Source organism: Plecotus auritus (genome assembly GCF_963455305.1).
Source record: "Plecotus auritus genome assembly, chromosome: X".
NCBI classification, from domain to species: Eukaryota; Metazoa; Chordata; class Mammalia; order Chiroptera; family Vespertilionidae; genus Plecotus; species Plecotus auritus.
Window position 1 is genome coordinate 84802166 of NC_137784.1, and position 21817 is coordinate 84823982.

The 21817-nt window shown below is 40.2% G+C and overlaps 1 protein-coding gene across 1 annotated transcript in view; it reads right to left on the bottom strand.

The window, feature by feature from the left end:
• COL4A6 (collagen type IV alpha 6 chain) overlaps positions 1-21817 on the bottom strand; it is a gene marked incomplete at its 5' end in the record, with an annotated part of 504285 nt that overhangs the window by 75322 nt on the left and 407146 nt on the right. The window contains 3 exons of the mRNA XM_080653123.1: positions 12113-12229; positions 17783-17827; positions 19379-19513. Coding sequence (XP_080509249.1) covers positions 12113-12229; positions 17783-17827; positions 19379-19513 — 297 coding nt within the window. The remainder of the gene's footprint in view (positions 1-12112; positions 12230-17782; positions 17828-19378; positions 19514-21817) is intronic.

Consider the following 21817-nt stretch of genomic DNA (forward strand, 5'->3'; position numbering starts at 1 on the left):
AGAAGCTTTTTTTCATTGTCCTTGGGCAAACTGTTTGGAGCTATCAGTGATTCATAGCTTGTGGCTCCCTCTGATGGGCCTGGGTGCATATGGAAAGGAGTAAGATGCACACCAAAGTTTGCTTTTATTAGCACTGGGTCCAGAGGCAGGTTGGCAAAAGTCTCAAAGCACTCAGATATCTGCTTCCAACTGTAAGCTGTCTGGCTCAGTCACTAAAAGAGATTCTGGCTGTACTCCTCAGCAAGGTGTATGCTCCACAGGGTGAGGTGAGAAGCATTCCAGCTGATGGGGCTATTACTTCCTCCCAGTGTGATGTTGCATGTAGGGGAATGCTCTGCCCAAGAAATATGGCTTCTGTGGTATGGGGGAATGACTCAGCATGAGGATCCTGGTGTGTGACCTCTTAGCTCTCTCCCCAGAGCCACCAAAACGAGACTTTCCTCACACAACTCTAGTCTACTCTTCCCTCTCTCCATTGGAGCCCAGGGTGAGTGGCATTTCTAGCTGTTTTTCTATGGTAGAGAGAAGCTCCACTGCTTTTCACAGCCAGATGTTATGTGGGTGCCTGTTTTGGTGCTGTGGCCTCGGGAGCCCAACTTGTGGTTTAGACCCCACACTTCTCTGGACCCCCTGAAGCTGATATATCCCTTCAGAACTTCAACTGCTGCCCATGAGTGCCCAGCCAGCCTCCTCATCCCTCCACACCTCCTACCAGTCTCAATGTGGCCACCTCTGTAAGTCCTTGGTTATAAAGATTCTCTCCAGCTAGTCTTTAGTACATTATTCAGGATGATTTTTCTATGCTTTAGTTGTAATTCCAGTTTGGTTCTGGGAGGAGGTGAGTGTAGCTTCCATCTACTCCTCTGCCATCTTGGATCTCTCTGTATATGTCACTTTTTGACATATATATCCACACCCATAACATGGTCACTGAAGATAAGGGTGCTGATCTTTTAGTAAAATGCCAATCAATTAATGCAGCTTGGTTCTGTCTAATAGTATTATTTATAGCTTAATATACTATATCTGTATACTCATTAGCTTAGATTATTTTAAATGAAGTTGAGAATGGCCTAGAAATGTGCTATTTTTCTCTATCCAGCCACCTATAAAAGCAGCCTTACAAGGACACAGTATTTATTAGAAATCCCTTAGATTCTAATATTTGATCTCTATCTGGATAAAAGAATTAAATAAAAGTGACACCAGAATCCAACAAATGCTTTATCAATCCCAGAATCAAGGGTTTGATGTGCAGTGGGAAGGGGGAGGGGAGTAACTGTAGGGAGTGGCTATAGGGTTAAGCCTCAGACTGACCAGGGCAGGGCCACAAACAAGTCCTAGCTTAATTAAGCTTAATTAGTATAATTAAGCTTAACCTTATAGCCCTCCCTAGTTCCTTCCTAGGTAGCTAATGGGCTATGGGAGGTGCAGCAAGTGCTGCCAAAACAAGGTGAAACTCACAAAAACATTGTGAACATGTTGACCACTACCCTTGTTTTGATCTCACTATAAAATAAAGCCTCAGCTTGCAGGCTGGGTCTTTCTGTGTCCTCATCCAGGCATGGGAGATCCGCCAAGCTCCAGCTGTACTCTCTTGTCTCTTTTCTTTAATCCTTCACCACCCCACCTCAGGCTCACCGAACTCATGGCTGTGCTGGTGCAGCACAAGTAACTATGTCATAGAGTAGGATTTTTCAAACTATTTCTCATTAATGATACTTTGGGACAGATCATTCCTTCATGTTGGAGAAAGGATTGTCCTGTGCCAGTAGCACACATCCAGTTTTTGATAACCAAAATGTCAACAATAACTGTCAAATGCTTCCTGAATGGACAATATCACCCCTGGTTAAGAATCACTGGTATATACTAAGCTTGCCAAGCCTTTTGGGCCATTGTTAGTACTTCTATGATCCTACATAAGTCTTCCAAATACTGCATTTCCCAAAGTTGCCTTATATGGGAACATATCAAGTAGCACAAGTGTGTACTTTGCTCTGAAATTTACTAGTTTTAATAATCTTGCCAACTCTAAAAATATTATTAAAAAATAACCCTGAGAGGAATCTACAACAACACCACCCAGGAAATAGCTGCAAACCCAGGAACACCAGAATCCAAGCAGCACGAATACGTGGACTTGGAGGAGCTCTGCATCTTCTCACGGAAACATCAGATTTCACCTAGGATAAGGAGAGAGAGAACTACATAACCAGACACCCGTAGAAAAGAGATCATGGGGAGACAAAGAAACAGCCCGCATATGAAAGAAAAGCAGGCATCACCAGAAAAGGAAGTAAACGAAATGGAGGCAAGCAACCTGTCAGAGAAAAAATTCAGAGAAATGGTCATGAGGTGGCTGAAAATAATGGAAGACTAATTCAACAGTATGTGTAAGAACCAAGAGGAAATGAAGAAGAACCAAGAAGAAATGAACAATGACATTGCTGCTATAAAGAACTCAATAGAAAGCATCAAGAGTAGACTAGAAGAAGCAGAGGACCGCATCAGGGAGCTAGAAGACAAGGTAGGAAAAAATACTGAAGCAGAGCAGCATCTAAAAAAAGAATTAAAAACTAAGGAAGAGAGCCTAAGGGAACTTTGGGACAACATGAAAGGAAACAACATCCACATAATAGGGGTGCCAGAAGGAGAGGAAACTGAGCAAAGAATGAAAAACCTGTTTGAAGAAATAATGACAGAAAACTCTGATATAGGGAAGAAAAAACTCACATAAATCCAAGAAGCTCACAGAGTCCCAAAGAAAATGAACCCCAAAAGACCAACGCCAAGGCACATTATAATTAAATTGGCAAACACCAACGACAAAGTAAGAATCTTAAAAGTGGCCAGAGAGAGACAGAAATTTACCTACAAAGGATCCCCCATCAGACTAGTGACTGATTTCTCAACAGAAACACATCAGGCCAGAAGGGAATGGAATGAAATATACGAAGTCATGCAAAGGAAGGATCTGAATCCAAGAATACTGTACCCAGCAAGGCTATCAATCAAAATTGAGGGTGAAATAAGGAGCTTCACAGACAAAAAAGGACTAAGGGAGTATATTACCACCAAACCAGCAATGCAAGAAATGCTAAAGGGTCGGCTGCAAAAAAGAAGAAATAGAAATTTCTAAACAAAAAATCAGCAAAGAAACATCAATCCTAAATGACTCACTAGATCAGATGGAATTAATTGACATCTTCAGAACATTTCCCCCCAAAGCCACAGAATATACATTCTTCTCAAGTGCACATGAGTCATTTTCAAGATAGACCATATATTGGGTCACAGGCAAAGTCTCTACAAATTCAAGAAGATAGAAATCATATCAATCATCTTCTCAGATCACAATGGCATAAAACTGGAAATCAACTACAATAAAAAAATCCAAAAAAAAAAAAATCAAACACCTGGAGGTAAATAGCATGCTATTAAACAATTACTGGGTTACAGGAGAGATCAAAGAAGAAATAAACATCATCATGGCAACAAATGACAATGAAAATACAACAATCCAAAACCTATGGGACACATAGAAAGCAGTCATGAGAGGGAAGTTCATAGCTCCACAGGCCTACCTCAAAAAACAAGAAACAATGGTAACAAATTATCTAACCCTACAACTCAAAGAGTTAGAAAGAGAGCAACAAGAAAAGCCCAGTGTCAGTAGAAGGAAGGAAATAACAAAGATCAGAGTGGAGATAAACGACATAGAGACCAAAAACAAAACAAACAAACAAACAAAACAAAACAAAACAAAACAAACAAACAAAAAAAAAACAAGAGATCAACAAAACCAAGAGTTGGTTCTTTGAAAGGATAAACAAGACTGATGAACCTCTAGCCAGACTCACCAAGAAGCAAAGAGAGAGGACCCAAATAAACAAAATAAAAAATGAAAGAGGGGAAATAACAACAGACCCCACAGAAATACAAAGGATTGTTAAAAAATACTATGAACAACTCTATTTCAACAAATTGGACAACCTGGAGGAAATGGACATATTCCTAGAAAAATACACCTTACAAAACTCAATCAGGGAGAATCTGAAAATATCAATAGGCCAATAACTATGGAATAAATTGAGGCAGTCATCAAAAAGCTGCTAGCAAACAGAAGACCAGGGCCAGACGGCTTCACAGGGTAGTTTTACAAAACATTCAAGGAAGAACTAAAACTTATCCTCCTCAGACTATTCCAAAAAATTCAAGAGCAAGGAACACATCCAAGCTCATTCTATGAAGCCAGCATCAATCTAATACCAAAACCAGAAAAAGACAACACAATGAAAGAGAATAATAGGCCAATATACCTCATGAACATAGATGCCAAAATCCTCAACAAAATTCTAGCAAATCAGATGCAGCAGTATATCAGAAAGAGCATACACCATGACCAAGTAGGATTTATCCCAGGAATGCAAGGATGGCATAATATGTGCAAATCAATAAACGTGATACATCATATAAACAAATTGAGGGAGAAAAATCACATAGTCATATCAAGTGATGCAGAAAAAGCATTTGACAAAATCCAGCACCCATTCTTGATAAAAACCCTCAGCAAGATGGGAATAGAAGGATCATACCTCAACATCATAAAAGCCACATATGACAAACCCACAGCCAACATCACACTTAATGGACAAAAACTAAAACCATTTCCCCTAAGAACAGGAACAAGACAGGGATGCCCACTCTCACCGCTCCTGGTCGACATAGTACTGGAAGTACTAGCCATTGTGATCAGACAAGAAGAAATAAAAGGCATCCAAATTGGAAAAGAAGAAGTAAAACTGTCCTTATTCGCAGATGACATGATACTGCACATAGAAACCCCTAAAGACTCCATCAAAAAACTAACAGACTTAATAAATGAATTCAGCAATGTAGCAGGATAAAAAACTAACACAAAGAAATCTATGGCATTTCTATACACCAAAAGTGAACTTACACAAAGAAAGACTAAAAAAGCAATCCTATTTACCATGGCACCAAAAAATTTAAGATACTTTGGAATAAACTTAACTGAGGAGATAAAAGACCTATAGGCAAAAACTACAAGACACTGATAAAAGAGATAGAGGAAGACATAAACAGGTGGAAGAACATACCATGTTCATGGATTGGTAGAATCAACATCATTAAAATGTCCATACTACCCAAAGCAATCTATAGATTCAATGCACTCCCCATTAAAATACCAACAGCTTATTTCACAGACCTAGAACGAACTCTCCAAAAATTCATCTGGAAAAAAAAAGACCCAGAATAGCCACCGCAATCCTGAGAAAGAAGAACAAAGTTGAAGGGATCTCAATACCAGATTTCAAGCTGTACTACAAAGCCACTATTCTCAAAACATCCTGGTACTGGCACAAGAACAGACATATAGACCAATGGAATTGAATAGAGAATCCAGATATTGACCCAAACCACTATGCTCAATTAATATTTGATAAAGGAGGCATGAACATACAATGGAGTCAAGACAGTCTCTTCAATAAATGGTGTTGGGAAACTTGGACAGTTACATGCAAAAAGATGAAACTAGACCACCAACTTACACCATACACAAAAATAAACTCAAAATGGATACAGGACTTAAACATAAGATAGGAAACCATAAAAATACTAGAGGAATGCACAGGCAGCAAAATCTCAGACATATGCCAAAACAATTTCTTCACCGATACTGCTCCTAGGGCAATGGAATCTAAAGAGAAGATAAACAAATGGGACTACATCAAAGTAAAAAGCTTTTGCACAGCAAAAGAAACCATCAACAAAACAACAAGAAAGCCCACTGTATGGGAGAACATATTTGCAAATGTTATCAACGATAAAGGTTTAATCTCCAACATTTACAGGGAGCTCATACAACTTAATAAAAGGAAGATAAATTATCCAATAAAAAATGGGCAATGGACCTAAATAGAATCTTTTCGGAAGAAGACAGAAGGAAGGCCAAGAGACACATGAAAACATTCTCAAAGTCACGAATTATCTGAGAGATGCAAATCAAAACGACAATGCGATACCATCTCACACCTGTCAGAATGGCAACCATCAAGAAATCAACAAACAACAAGTGCTGGCAAGGATGCGGAGAATAAGGAACCCTCGTGCACTGCTGGTGGGAATGCAGACTGGTGCAGCCACTGTGGAGAAAAGTATGGAGTCTCCTCAAAAATACTAAAATGGAGCTCCCATTTGACCCAGTGATCCCACTTCTAGGAATCTTTCCCAAGAAACTAGAAACACCAATCAGAAAGGATATATGCACCCCTATGTTCATAGCAGCACAATTCACCATAGCTAAGATTTGGAAACAGCCTAAATGCCCATTGGCAGATGAGTGGATTAGAAAACTATGGTACATCTACACAATGGAATACTACACTAATATAAAAAAGAAGGAATTCTTACCATCTGGAGAGCATTATGTTAAGTGAAATAAGCCAGGCAATGAAAGAAAAATACCACATGATCTCACTCATTTATGGAAAATAAAGAACATTATAACCTGATGAATAAAAGACAGATACAGAGGCAGTAAAGCATCGAACAGACTGTCAAATTACAGTGGGAAGGCTGGGGAGTGTTGGGGAGGGAGGGATATAGATCAAACAAAGGACTTGTATGCAAGCATATAAGCACACCAATGGACACAAGAAACGGGGGTGGGGAGGGGGATGAGGGCATGCTACAGGGAGTAGGGGAGGCTGGGAGAAGGTCAATGGGGAAATGAAAGGAGATATATGTACTAATATATGTAATATTTTAAACAATAAAAAAATATAAAAAGGACCCCAAATAGCTGCAGCAATCCTGAGAAAGAAGAACGAAGTAGGTGGGATCTCAATACCAGATTTCAAGCTGTATTACAAAGCCACTCTTCTCAAAACAGCCTGGTACTAGCACAAGAACAGACATATAGGTCAAGGGAATAGAATAGAGGACCCAGAAAACCACCCAAACCACTATGTTCGATTAATATTCAACAAAGGAGGCATGAACATACAATGGAGTCAAGACAGTCTCTTCAATAAATGGTGTTGGGAAAATTGGACAGATACATGCAAAGAATGAAACTAGACCAATAACTTACACCATACACAAAAATGAACTAAAAATGGATAAAGCACTTAAACATAAGATGTGAAACCATAAAAATACCAGAAGAATCCATTGGCAGCAAAATCTCAGACATTTGCCGAAGGAATTTCTTCACTGATACTGCTCCTAGGGCAATGGAAACTAAAGAGAAAATAAACAAATGGGACTACATAAAAATAAAAAGCTTTTGTGTAGCAAAGGAAACCATCAACAAAACAACAAGAAAGCCCACTACATGGGAGAACTGATTTGCCAATGTTATTACTGGTAAGGGTTTAATCTCCAACTTTTACAGGGAACTCATACAACTTAACAAAAGGAAGATAAACAATCCCATCAGAAAATGGGTAATGGACCTAAATAGAAACTTTTCGAGAGACGACAGAAGGAAGGCCAAGAAACATATGAAAACTTGCTCAAAGTCACTAATTATCCGAGAGATGCAAATCAAAACTACAATGTGGTACCATCTCACGCCTGTCAGAATGGTTATCATAAACTAATCAGTAAACAAGTGTTGGCAAGGATGCAGAGAAAAAGGAACCCTCGTGCACTGCCAGTGGGAATGCAGATTCGTGCAGCCACTGTGGAGAACAGTATGGGGTTTCCTCAAAAAACTAAAAATTGAACTCCCATTTGACCCAGTGATCCCACTTCCAGGAATATATCCCAAGAAGCTAGAAACATCAATCAGAAAGGATATATGCACCCCTATGTTCGTAGTAGTACAATTTACCATGGCTAAGATTTGGAAACAGCCTAAGTGCCCATCAGCAGATGAGTGGATTAAAAAATGGCGGTATGTCTGCACAATAGAATATTATGCTGCACTAAAAAAGAAGGAATTGCTACCATTTGCAACAAATGGATGGAACTGGAGAGCATTATGCTAAGTGAAATAAGTCAGTCAGAAAAAGATAAAATTCACATGATCTCACTCATCTATGGGAAATAATGAACAACATAAACTGATGAACAAAAACAGATCCAGAGACAGTGAAGCTTCGATCAGATTGTCAAACCTCAGAGGGAAGGTAGGGGAGGGTGAGGGTAAGGGGGAGAAATCAACCAAAGGATTTGTATGCATGCATATAAGCCTAACCAGTGGACACACTCAACAGGGGAGTGAGGGCATGAGTGAGGGGGCGTTTGGAAGGTAATGGGGGGATGAGGACTAATATGTAATACCTTAATCAATAAAGAAATTAAAATGTAAAAAAAAAAAACCTTCCAGCAAACAAAAGCTTGGGGCCAGATGGCTTCACATGTGAGTTTTACCAAACATTCAAGAAGAACTAAAACCTATCCTCCTCAGACTATTCCAAAAAATTCAAGAGGAAGGAACACTTCCAAGCTTATTCTATGAAGCCAGCATCACCCTAATACCAAAACCAGGTGAAGACAACACAATGAAAGAGAATTACAGGCCAATATCCCTCATGAACATAGATGCCAAAATCCTCAACAAAATTCTAGCAAATCAGATCCAGCAGTACATCAGAAAGATCATACACCATGACCAAGTAGGATTTATCCCAGGCATGCAAGGATGGTACAATATCCACAAATCGATAAACATGATACATCACATAAACAAATTGAGAGATAAAAATTACATAGTCATATCAATTGATGCAGAAAAAGCATTTGACAAAATCCAACACCCTTTCTTGATAAAAACTCTTAACAAGGTGGGAATAGAAGGATCATACCTCAACATCATAAAAGCCACATATGACAAACCCACAGCCAACATCACACTCAATGGGCAAAAACTAAAACCATTTCCCCTAAGAACAAGAACAAGACAGGGATGCCCACTCTCACCGCTCCTGTTCGACATAGTACTGGAAGTACTAGCCATTGCGATCAGACAAGAAGAAGAAATAAAAGGCATCCAAATTGGAAAAGAAGAAGTAAAACTGTCCTTATTTGCAGATAACATGATACTGTACACAAAAAAACCCGAAAGACTCCATCAAAAAACTAATAGTCTTAATAAATCAATTCGGCAATGTAGCAAGATACAAAATTAACGTCAAGAAATCTATGGCATTTCTATACACCAATAGTGAACTTACAGAAAGAGAGACTAAAAAAGCAATCCCATTTACTATCTCTCCAAAAAAATTAAGATATCTAGGAATAAACTTAACTAAGGAGGTAAAAGACCTATATGCAGAAAACTGTAGGACACTGAAAAAAGAGATAGAGAAAGACATAAACAGATGGAAGAACATACTATGTTCATGGATTGGTAGAATCAACATCATTAAAATGTCCATATTACCCAAAGCAATCTATAGATTCAATGCACTCCCCATTAAAATACCAACAGCTTATTTCACAGACCTAGAACGAACTCTCCAAAAATTTATTTGGAATAAAAAAAGACCCCAAATAACTGCAGCAATCCTGAGAAAGAAGAACAAAGTAGGTGGGATCTCAATACCAGATTTCAAGCTGTATTACAAAGCCACTCTTCTCAAAACAGCCTGGTACTGGCACAAGAACAGACATATAGATCAATGGAATAGAATAGAGGACCCAGAAATTGACCCAAACCACTATGTTCAATTAATATTTGACAAAGGAGGCATGAACATACAATGGAGTCAAGACAGTCTCTTCAATAAATTGTGTTGGGAAAATTGGACAGATACATGCAAAGAATGAAACTAGACCACCAACTTACACCATACACAAAAATTAATGCAAAATGGATAAAGGACTTAAACATAGGCAGGAAACCATAAAAATACTAGAGGAATCCACAGGCAGAGAAATCTCAGACATATGTAGAGGCAATTTCTTCACCGATACCGCTCCTAGGGCAATGGCATCTAAAGAGAAAATAAACAAATGTTTTTTTGAAAAATATATTTTATTGATTTTTTTCAAAGAGGAAGGGAGAGGGAGAGAGAGTTAGAAACATCGATGAGAGAGAAACATCAATCAGCTGCCTCCTGTACACCCCCTACTGGGGATGTGCCTGCAACCAAGGTACATGCCCTTGACCAGAATGGAACCTGGGACCCTTCAGTCCGCAGGCTGACACTGTATCCACTGAGCCAAACTGGTTAGGGTATATTAAAAGCAGCAAGAGAAAAACAGTTACCTACAAGCGAGTGCCCATACGATTGTCAGCTGATTTCTCAACAGAACTATGCAGGCCAGATGGGAGTGGCAAGAAATATTCAAAGTGATGAATAGCAAGAACCTACAACCAAGGTTACTCTACCCAGCAAAGCTATCATTCAGAATTGAAGGTCAGATAAAGAGCTTCACAGATAAGAAAAAGCTAAAGGAGTTTATCACTGCCAAACGAGTATTATATGAAATGCTGAAAGGTATTCTTTAAGAAAAGGAAGAAGAAAAAAAAGGCAATGATAAAAATTATGAACAACAAATACATATCTATCAACAAGTGAATATAAAAATCAAGTGAATAAAAAATCTGATGAACAGAATAAACTGGTGAATATAATACAATCAGGGGCATAGAAAGGGAGTGGACTGACTATCCTTGGGGGGATAGCGGTGTGCTGGAGGGGTTGGGAAGAGACTGGACAAAAATCATATACCTATGGTTGAGGACAGTGAGGGGGGGTTAAGGGGATGGTGTGGGGTGGGAACTGGGTGAGGGGAGCTAAGGGGGTAAAAGGAGGAACAACTGTAATAATCTGAACAACAACAACAACAAAAAAAACCCAAAACAGAACAACAGGGAAGCCCACTGTATGGGAGAACATATTTGCCAATGCTATCACTGATAAAGGGTTAATCTCCAACATTTACAGGGAAGTCATACAACATAACAAAAGGAAGATAAACAATCCAATAAAAAAATGGGCAACGGACCTAAATAGATACTTTTCGAAAGAAGACAGAAGGAAGGCCAAGAGACATATGAAAACCTGCTCAAGGTCACTAATTACCCGAGAGATGCAACTCAAAACAACAATGCGGTACCATCTTACACCTGTCAGAATGGCTATCATCAACAAATCAACAAATGACAAGTGCTGGCGAGGATGCTGAGAAAAAGGAACCCTCGTGCACTGCTGGTGGGAATGCAGACTGGTGCAGCCACTGTGGAAACAGTATGGAGTTTCCTCAGAAAACTAAAAATGGAACTCCCATTTGACTCAGTAATACCACTTCTAGGAATATATCTCAAGAAACTAGAAACATCAATCAGAAAGCATATATGCACCCCTATGTTCATAGCAGCACAATTTACAATATCTAAGATTTGGAAACAGCCTAAATGCCCATCAGCAGATGAGTGGATTAAAAATCTATGGTACATCTTCACAATGGAATGCTATGCTGCTATAAAAAAGGAGGAATTCTTACCATTTGCAGCAACATGGATGGAACTGGAGAACATCATGCTAAGTGAAATAAGCCAGGCAATGAAAGAAAAATACCACATAATCTCACTCATTTATGGAAAATAAAGAACATTATAACCTAATGAATAAAAAGATATATACAGAGGCAGTGAAGCATTGAACAGACTGTCAAATTACAGCAGGAAGGCTGGGAAGTGTTAGTAATGGGGGAAAGAGTTCAACCGAAGGACTTGTATGCATGCATATAAGCACAGCCAATGGACACAAGACACTGGGAGGGGTGGGATGAGGGCATGTGACAGAGGGTAGGGGAGGCTGGGGGAAGGTCAATGGGGAAAAAAGGAGATATATGTACTACTATTTGTAATACTTTAAACAATAAAATGAAATTTAAAAAGAAGGAAAAAAATAATCCTAAGTAGTGTAGCATGTATCACCCTTCTGCAACTGGTATTATTCTTTAGACTTCTAATGTTGTGGTGCTGCCAGCACAGACTTCTAAATTAGACAAGGGGCTACAGTGTTTTCCCCATAGATGCTTAATGAGATCTCCAGATTGGATAAAAGGGCACACTTTGAGGAAAGCAAAACCATTTGAAATAATATACAAAGATCTGGAAGCATACAGGTGGTCCGAGCAGCCCATGATAGCCATCAGGGCCTGGAAATCCAACAGCTCCTTGAGTTCCATTACAGCCATCCAGGCCAGGTGGGCCTCTGGGCCCTGGCTGTCCAGGGTGTCCCTGTTTAAGGAGAAAAGAAGGGGTCAAGTCAGGCACAGGACTCTCAGCTACTCTCTAATAAACTCATCAGTGAGAGGATCCAAGCATGCTGCCAAACTCTGGCCCTTGTTCATTCTTAGCCCCTTCACTGATGTTCTCATAGCTTTCCTTTATACTCAGGTGTATGTTGCTTATAACAGTTCAGTGTTATCCCTTCCAAAAGTGGTAATGCTTTATAGGATCCAAACTGAAACCAAAGGGATCAAGAACGAAGCGATGGCACACTCAGGGCATTGCAACCTCACCTTCCCTGTGTACAAAAATATACTAAGTTGGGGCTTAGCTCTCTGGAAGCTGAACTGTTACCAACATGGAATCATGACAGGCCTTAGGACTCCTCAGAACAGAATGCAGCCTGGGAAACCTGGGATGGCTTTCTGTATTGAAAGCTTTGCATAAGAAATTATGCTGAATTTTGGTCAACTGAGCAGAAGCAATTTTCACAGCAGCACCTCTCCTGAAAGCAGCTTGTTAAAAAATAAGCTGGTCCTGGAAAAATTACACTTTCAATCGTATTTTATCATCATCACATATCAAGCTATTGCTTCAGTTAGGACAGTGGTCGGCAAACTCATTAGTCAACAGAGCCGCAGTTTGCCGACCACTGATACGGAATGCTGTCTTCCCCTCTTCTCCATACTCACCAATGCGGCAGTTGATTTGCTGGGCTATTAGTAATCATTTATATACAGTTGGTATGATTTCAATAATTTTTCAGAGTTGGTCTTTCTTGGTGCATAAAGCATACTTTTTTGGTAGGAAATATCTTTTTTAATCTATCAAAAGCAGGTTGGGTATTGGGTAAGCAGCAAAGAGATGACATAAAAGACCAGAAATCTAGATAGGTCAATAAAAGGTAGACTCCCACCCTCTCTCACACACTTTTTAAATCCAAGTATATATACAAAGATTTGAGGGAAATATGTCACGAATTCAAAAGTCAACTTTTCAAATTATTAGAGAAAACAAACTTTTATTAAATTCTTATTGAGAAAATGCTCCATAGAATTGTTTCATTTTTATTAAGTTGTAGGAGACAAACAGTCTGTTAATACAAAAGTACGATTTTATACTGCTAGACTCATAGACTACTAAGTCTAAAAGAGTGGTCAGTAAACTTATCTTTTCAGTAAACTTGCTGTAATCTGTGCTTTCCAGACTCATGTGATGATTTTTACTTGCACTGGGGAAACTGAGACAACTTATTAAGTCATCATTTTATTACCAAATGAGATGGCTATTCTTATTTTCCCCCTGAAGATCTACATTCTACCTTCCCCAAATCTGTGCCTTGGGAGGCTGACTTTTATGGACAGCACTGTGTAAGCTCCATTTCCCTTTGATTCCTAGTTTTATTTGGCACTAGAGCAGGAGGAGAAAGAGCACATGCTATTTATTTCCCTTATGCCTTCCTTGGCTATATCTCTGGAAATGGCCACATTTCTGTACGAGCTTAGCTCCTGTTGGAAAACCGTTATTTCATGGCTCCAGGTCACACAAGGTTCCAGTATTACCATTGCTTCTTTCCCCTTTGGTCACAGGGGTGATAACAGCATTTTGTTAGTTGCTTCACCATCCATTGTTGTTTCCGTTAATCCTGACCTTTAAATCCTTTAAATATACCCTTTACTCAACTCTTGTGTTAACTTTTTCAAGTGTAGTACGTATTTCTTCCTAGGATCCTGGCCACCACTTTAAAATGTCCCAGCTAAGCTTGCTAGAAGCAATCTCTCAGGTGAGTAACAGGGATGAGTTAAGGCAAGACAACAGGCTGGCTCAGTATTAGGGGTTTTACAGTAGTTCTGTTTGACACCAAAATCTTTGTTTTATTCTTGCACATTGGTATCCACATTTTTTTCTTATTCCCAATCCTTCTGTAGTTTTCTTGCCTGAACTACTGATATCTCCTATCTGCAGGATTCCAGGGACACCTGTTCTCTCTTTTCTACCTTAGCCAAATTCTCTGGGATTAATCTCTGACTTCTGACAGACCTGTCAACCCTTTCTTATTCAGCTGACACCATGGGATGGTGGATAAAGCGTTTGAGTCAGTCAGACTTATACTACAATCCTAGCTTTTCCACTCCCCAAATTAAGCCTCAGTTTCCTCATCTATAAAATGGAGATGAATAATACTATCTCATAGGGTTGTTGTTAACATTAAAATAAAATTTAAAATTTATGGTTAAAATTCCATGAGACTGTTTACTACACAGGAGCTGAATAAATAGTAAGTCTTCCTCTCTCAAGCAAGTCAGCAAGGATAAGCCACTAGGCTGAGTTCTGTCTCCTCTCAGCTCTCAATACCACAACATTTCTGGCACTTTGACCTTTCTGGTTATTGCTAGTGATTTTTCATATGTGTGTGCCAGCTCTTCATGAGAATGTAGCTTTACTAGTAGCTTTTTTAAGGGAGAAAACAATGGTTTTATATAACCACAAGTGTCTGGGCACATAGAATAGGAGGATCTGCTGTATTCCAGAAAAGCAATGCTCTTCAGAACCCATATTTCAAAGGAATAGTTTCCATTTGGTGAGCACCATGTGTTCACTTTGAAGATATAAATCTGGTGTGTTCATTTATGAATCTTTAGGCAGAATGTTTAAGATTGACTCCATGGGAAAAGCTAAACATAAATTTCAAAGGAAGACTTGAAAACTTATTCTTTCAAATTATCTGAACTAAAAACACTTGAAAATCATACATTTCTTGAAGGTGCCAGCAGCCTCAAACCACAGCTCTGATATCATTAAAAGCCACAGCCCTACTATCCCTAGTCTATGTTGTTTTAATGTCGAATATGTTGATGAATGCTTATTTGTCCACTCTCTCAATAGGTTGCTGTGCCCCTCAGTGAACAAAATTGGATGATCATGAAATGACTACTTGATCCTTCATGTTGAAATTGTCTACATGACAGCAAAAATGGAGTTTTGGGAGTGAAACCAGTGGCATACATGTTAGCGATCAGCCATTATTAAGATGAAAATCAGGTCTTTGCAGTGATCCAGTTTAGTAAGATGTGTTTGAGAAGCTGTTGGTTTCAGCCAAATTGCTTAATAAATGCCACTGGAAGTTGAGAAAAATAATGTCTGAGTAGGCCAAAGTTGTCTGTTTTATTCCTCTGTTTGAGGGAGTCCTGTCAGTCTGAGAACTGTTGCTTTTATAGGTTCTGGAGGTTGGAATCCATTCCCCAAATAATTTTAGAGTTCCTGGTATATGCTGAATTCAGCCCCGGGGTCTCTGAGGCCCCAGAGAGGAGCAGAAAACATATTTGTGTTTTCAAGGAGCTAAATAATACTATTACACAAGACAATCAATATCATTGGCCATATGTAATAAGGAGCTAGAGGGTGTGGGGCAGATATCAAGGACTCCTGGAAAATTGCAGATGGAAGGAAGAGGTAAGCAGTAAACATAAGGTGCTTAATAAATTCACCATGAATAGCTGGAAGAGAGAGGATGAATGGAGAATAATTTCATGGAGTAAGTGAAGCAATCAAAAGTCAAAAGTAAAGGTATAAAACCTTTGGTCAAGGGAAGGGCCAGTGAAGGTCCAAGGGAGTGGAGGCTTGTACTGGGAGCAGCATGCTTATCTGGAGGAATCTGGACACCTGCAACTCATTCTCCCAAGCAGTGAAGTCCCAAAGAGAAGTGATCAATTCCTGCAAGCCTTAGTGCTCTCCAAGTTATGAGTTGCAGGCAGGAATGTCCAGATGGACTCTGGGGCAGGTTCCAGCTCAGAATTGCAATCAGCCTCTGCATCACAGGATTCACTTCCTTCCATCCCCCATTAAAAAGAGACTACAGGAGGAAGGGGATAGTACCACTGAGATCTCTAAATCTCCCCACTCATCTCTGGTGAAGCCAGCTCCACCAGGATGAACGGAAGAGGCAGCCTCCAGTTTGCTAGTTTCCCTTACCCACTAGCTTCTTAAAGATACACATTCTGAGTGGAGACTATGCATAAAGTGGCTATAGGAACACAGGCATGAGACAATGCCAGGGGACATCACAAAAGAATGACCAACCCCATACACTTACAGTATTTCCCCACTGGCCTATTTCTGTGCATTTGGCAGGGTCTGCACTTAAATAAAATGCAGATATCTGATGGCTGGTTTGTTGATACATGTAACAAATACAAGGTAAGTGACCCTTCTATTCTCAAAATTCATAAATGTATACTAGATCTGGAGAGGAAAGGGATTAGATGATTATATCTTTACTAGAGGCCTGTTGCATGAAGATTCATGCAATAGGCCTTCCTTCCCCTGGCTGGCGGCACTGGTTTTCCTCCAGCACTCGGGACCCAAGCCTTTGCTCTGGCCGGAGCCTTCAGTCTTTGCTGTGGCCAGAGCCTTCAGTCTTCACTGCGGCTGGAGCGCAGCTCCTGTAGTTCCCTCTGCCCCATGCCCACCCCCTCATAACAGGCATCCTGCCCTGCCCGGCTGCTCCGTGCCTGCATGTGTGCTGCCCAGAGGCCCAGAGTGGCTGGGGGGTGGGGCTGCTGCTGTCTTTGTTGGGTTAATTTGCATACTCACTCCTGATTGGCTGGTGGGCATCGTGAAGTGATGGCCAATTTGCATATTTCTCTTTTATTAGTGTAGATGGGTAGAGCTATATATTTTTTCTGTATCCTCATAGTAGAGTGTTAGTACATATAGCAGGTGCTCATGAAATACCTATAGACTGGCACAAAGAGATTTGAACCTCCTTCCCTAATACTAGATGATTATGTAGTGTCACACAAGAAGCTGTTTTGTCTAGGGCTTCCACACAAGATTTGGTTCTTCTCTTAAATAAGGTTGAAAACCATTGCTATAGACAAACAGCCCAGGCTAAAGTTTAAATATATAGAGAAGTGCCAAAGGACATAACTAAAAAGTGAAGTAACAAGTACAAACACTGTATTTTAAAGGTTGACAAAATGTTTCCATGTGATCTCCAGTGGTGAGATGAGTAGGGATATGAGATGAAAATGAAGAAACTATGCAATTGGGTTGGATGAAATGGGAGAAGATGTCTGCAGGCACCAAACTCCCCACTTATCTCCAGCAAAGCCAGTTGTTCAGGATGGATGAAAGAGGCTGATCTTTGGAGTAGTCATTTTGTACAAACTAAAGGGAAATTCACTCTGAAATGAGAGGAGTCTGAAGAGAATAAATTATCGGAACAAAATGTATCAAGATATTTTTCTACCCAATTTCATGTACTTTCTTAAATTTCTTATAATGAGTATGTTCGTGCTCTAATGTGACACTGACTCTACACTTCAGAGCCAGTCTCTTATTCCCATTTAAAGCTTCCCTCAACCTACAATACCTATCTCATTTTGCTAAGATATTGGTGGCTTCTTATATTTTCACATGTCTCAGCACCCCCAACTGTTTCATTTGGTGCTGCTTATAACTGAATCCCAGGGAAACTGTGCAACCACTGCCCAAAGGTGCTTAAGTTATGAGGCAGAACCTAGAGGTGATATTTTAAAATGCCTTTGTGGACACACTCACCGGAATCCCATCAATGCCAAGAAAACCAGGAACTCCCATAGGACCCTAAAAATAGGAGTAAGGAGAGGAAAGTTAAAGACAATCCAATTGACCTCCATTTTATTTAATGAATTTTTCATGTAATTCATGACCTAAGTTGTTAAGAAGCATTTTATACCTCCTCTTCCACATTGCTTCCTACTTCAGTTTGAAGTGATCACTTGCCTCTACCTGAAGTCTCAGACCCATGTGTATTATGAGATCAGTTCTTGTCTTAGGCAATGTGGTGTAAGACCTAAAAGTATATGCTGCCCTGACATCTGGGCAAACCAGGACGTCCTCAAATGTTCTAACCATAAGTCCACCTCTCCACTCTGCTCCTGTAGATAGGGTCTCCTAGGCAAATGACCATCCTAATCAAACAGACCAGATGCAGTTTCTGCTTATCCCTGAGCAGTGGGTTTAGTTCCCTGCTGGCCCATTGAATTAGTCAAACAAGCCAATCACATTCTCCCTCAGGAACCAAGGGATATCTCACCTTCTTGACCCTACAACATCTGTCTCCCATAGCCACTTCTGGTTTATTTTGATCCCAATGGCAACCCTTGTGTGGCCCTACAGTGTAGTTCTCCCCTGTGCTGGGAATATACACTGATTGGCCAGATTATTATGATCTCTGAACCCATAATAATCTGGCCACTCAGTGTATATCCTATAGAATAAAAGGCTAATATGCAAATTGTCCCCTCGACCAGGAGTTCGACCAGCAGGCAGGCCGGCCAACCGCCCATGTCCCCTCCCTCTGGCCAGGCTGGCTGGATCCCACCCATGAACGAATTCATGCACTGGGCCTCTAATATATATATATATATATATATATATATATATATATATATATATATATATATGTACACACACACATATATATATACTTAGTGGCCAGATTATTATGCATTCAGAGATCATAATAATCTGGCCACTCAGTGTATGCAGCTAATAAACCTGTTGTACATCCCTTCTGTTCAATGTCAGGTGTCATATTTTTGGCCATCCCCAGAACCCTAGGGTGAGAGTCCCTCCCTCACCAGTGGGGTGAAGAGGAGGTGACAAAAATCAACAGGGTACATAAACTGAACACTAATCTCAGTCAGTCAGCCACCATGACAAGACCAATCTCCTTAATTGCATATATTTTCCTATATTTGTGGCCCAGATTGCTTCTAAGCATTGTGAGCCCTTGCTTCCAAATGGCCTTGCTTTGAATTCCTGACCTCTACTGCCCAGATGATTGGAGTTTTGACTCATATCCACTTCAAACCAACATGACTTCACAACACAGTGAGCCCATTTGTCTAGCAAGTAGTTAATACATCCACTTTATTGTTTGCTTCTCATAAGAGTCTCTCCAGAAATGGGCTGATCCATTAGTAGCACACCACTCAACCGGCTGATCCATTAGTAGTACACCACTCAACCTGTCTCTTATTAAAACATGTAGCCCAGCACCATAGTATTCAGGATTAGTGTTATTTCCACAACAGAACTGAGATTTAGAACCTTTCACCTTCATACTTGTGACCCATAAGTCAAAGAAAAATCAAGCTTTGGTGCTCTTACCTTATCTCCTTTTGGTCCATATGCTCCCAGAGGGCCTGGGGAGCCCCTTTCTCCTTTGAACCCTGATAAACCACTAGGGCCAGCAAATCCTTGAGGACCTGTTTGACCCTGAATTCCAATGGGTCCTGGTTGCCCCTACGATGGACAGAAGGAGTATAATTAGTTACCAAAGGACTTAACATCAACACTGCTCATTTTCCCATGCACAAAAAACACTGTCATCACTTCATTAAATAATTTTGGCTTAGAGATCTGTGAAGTATGCCAAAGTTCCAGACACAGATCAGAAAAGGCTATTTTAGGGGTTGCTAAAATTATTTTGATAGAACATATTTTATAAGCACATTTAATAAGATTCATGTGCACCAATATCCTTCAACTTTGTACTTCTTAGGAGATTAGTTATTCAAGCTGGATAATAATGTCTGCTTCATAGTTAATGCCAGGTCATCCATCAGATTGTCAAAATAACAAAAGAACAGAACGCTGGAGAGTATCATGACATTTTGTAACTCACATCCAAATGGCCAACCACATGCTTTCTGTGAAATCCATAAACAGCTGTGCTTTAAAGAACACTGTCTCCAGGGTCAGAGAGGGGGAACCCAGAAACCCATGGGCTGACCAATATGTCAGAGCACATCTTTGTTGGCAGACTTTAGGACCCCATCAGTGCAACTGGAAACAGATGCTCACAGGGAACACACACACACACACACACACACACACACACACACACACACACTGTTTATTTGCTTCCTCCCTATCTCCCTTCCCTTTACTCCTGCCAACTGCACATTGTAGAAGGTGTAATATCCAAGGAGGCTGAGAATATGCATCAAGTACCAATTATGATAGCGAGAGGAAGCAGCTTGAAGATTTTGAATGCCCTGGTTATAAAGTATCTGTAGCCATGAAGTCTGAGAGTTCAGGCTGACATTTTAAAGCTGACTGAGACAGAGAATTAACTCCAGTGGGTGCCACACAGTGGACTAGTCTATCATTTAGAACAAACACCAGCAGGGACTGAATTTTCTTGGCAGAAAAATGAAAACCATTAGTAATGTTCATTACCTTTCAGAGAACACAACACCATATCAGTTAGAAAGCCTATTTTCATAAATGTTTTCCATCACCACCTCTCTGTGCCTTTACTGACTGCCTGCAATTTCCTACATATCTGTGAAAAGCTCTGAGAAAAACCCATTAAACATGCCCTTTAATATTCACCTTCAAGTTTTACTTTTTAAAAGCCTGAAAAAAGGACAGACCGTTTATGTGGTGGCTAGAGTCATATACTGGAGATGCAAGTCAACACCAGCTGTATAGGGCTTTTAGAGTACAATTTCCAATGTCAATTAGGTCCATGAAGATCTAGGACTCTTGTAAAAAAGTAAAATATGCTCTTCCCAAGGAGATGCAGTTCCCCAATATCCAACATACACACAGCCTACAAATGACACTAGGGTTCAGACTTTTTAATGAGCTCATCTCTGGGAATGATGGGGTGGGAGTTGAGCTTTCACTTTTTATGCTCTTACTCTCAGTTGTTGAAATTTTATTTACAACGATTCTGTTATTTATTACTTTTGTGAATATACACTGAGTGGCCAGATTATTATGATCTCTGAATGCATAATAATCTGGCCACTCAGTGTATATCCTATATAATAAAAGGCTAATATGCAAATTGTCCCCTCGACCAGGAGTTCGATCAGCAGGCAGGCCGGCCAACCGCCCATGTCTCCTCCCCCTGGCCAGGCTGGCCGGACCCCACCCATGAACGAATTCATGCACTGGGCCAGATATTGAGTATATATACTGAGTGGCCAGATTATTATGCGTTCAGAGATCATAATAATCTGGCCACTCAGTATATATATATATATATATATATATATATATATATATATATATATATGAAACTAAAAAGAAAAAGAACAATACTTTAAAAAAGTAGTGCGGGGATGCTGTTGAGAATTCAAAGTCTAAAATGTAGGCCTAAGCTTTCAAGACTAATGTACTCATCAAAACCATAACAAACAGTACATGTCTGGAACCTAGCATAAATGGTATAAGAACACAAGGAAAGTGTTGGACATGCAGTTGGTAATGCTTACATTCTGTCCATGACTCGGGTGGGGAGGGTGTGTTGAGAGGGAGTCATAGGCCACACTGGAAAGGCTGAGTGGGCCCCAGCTGGAGTGGGCCTGGAAAGCAAGGCAGGAAAGTTAACAAATTGATGTGGTGGGAAGTAGGGAACCCTTAGAAGATTGGGGTCAGGGAAGGATGGGAGGAAGGCTTTGTGTTTCAGGGCTGAAACTCATCAAGGAGCATTCAGGAGAACATGTGTGTGTCAGCATGAGGCCAGGGCAGCCTGCCTGAGGCTGGAACAAGGGAAACAGATAAGAAGCAGCTGTTGGGGGAGGAGGGGACTAT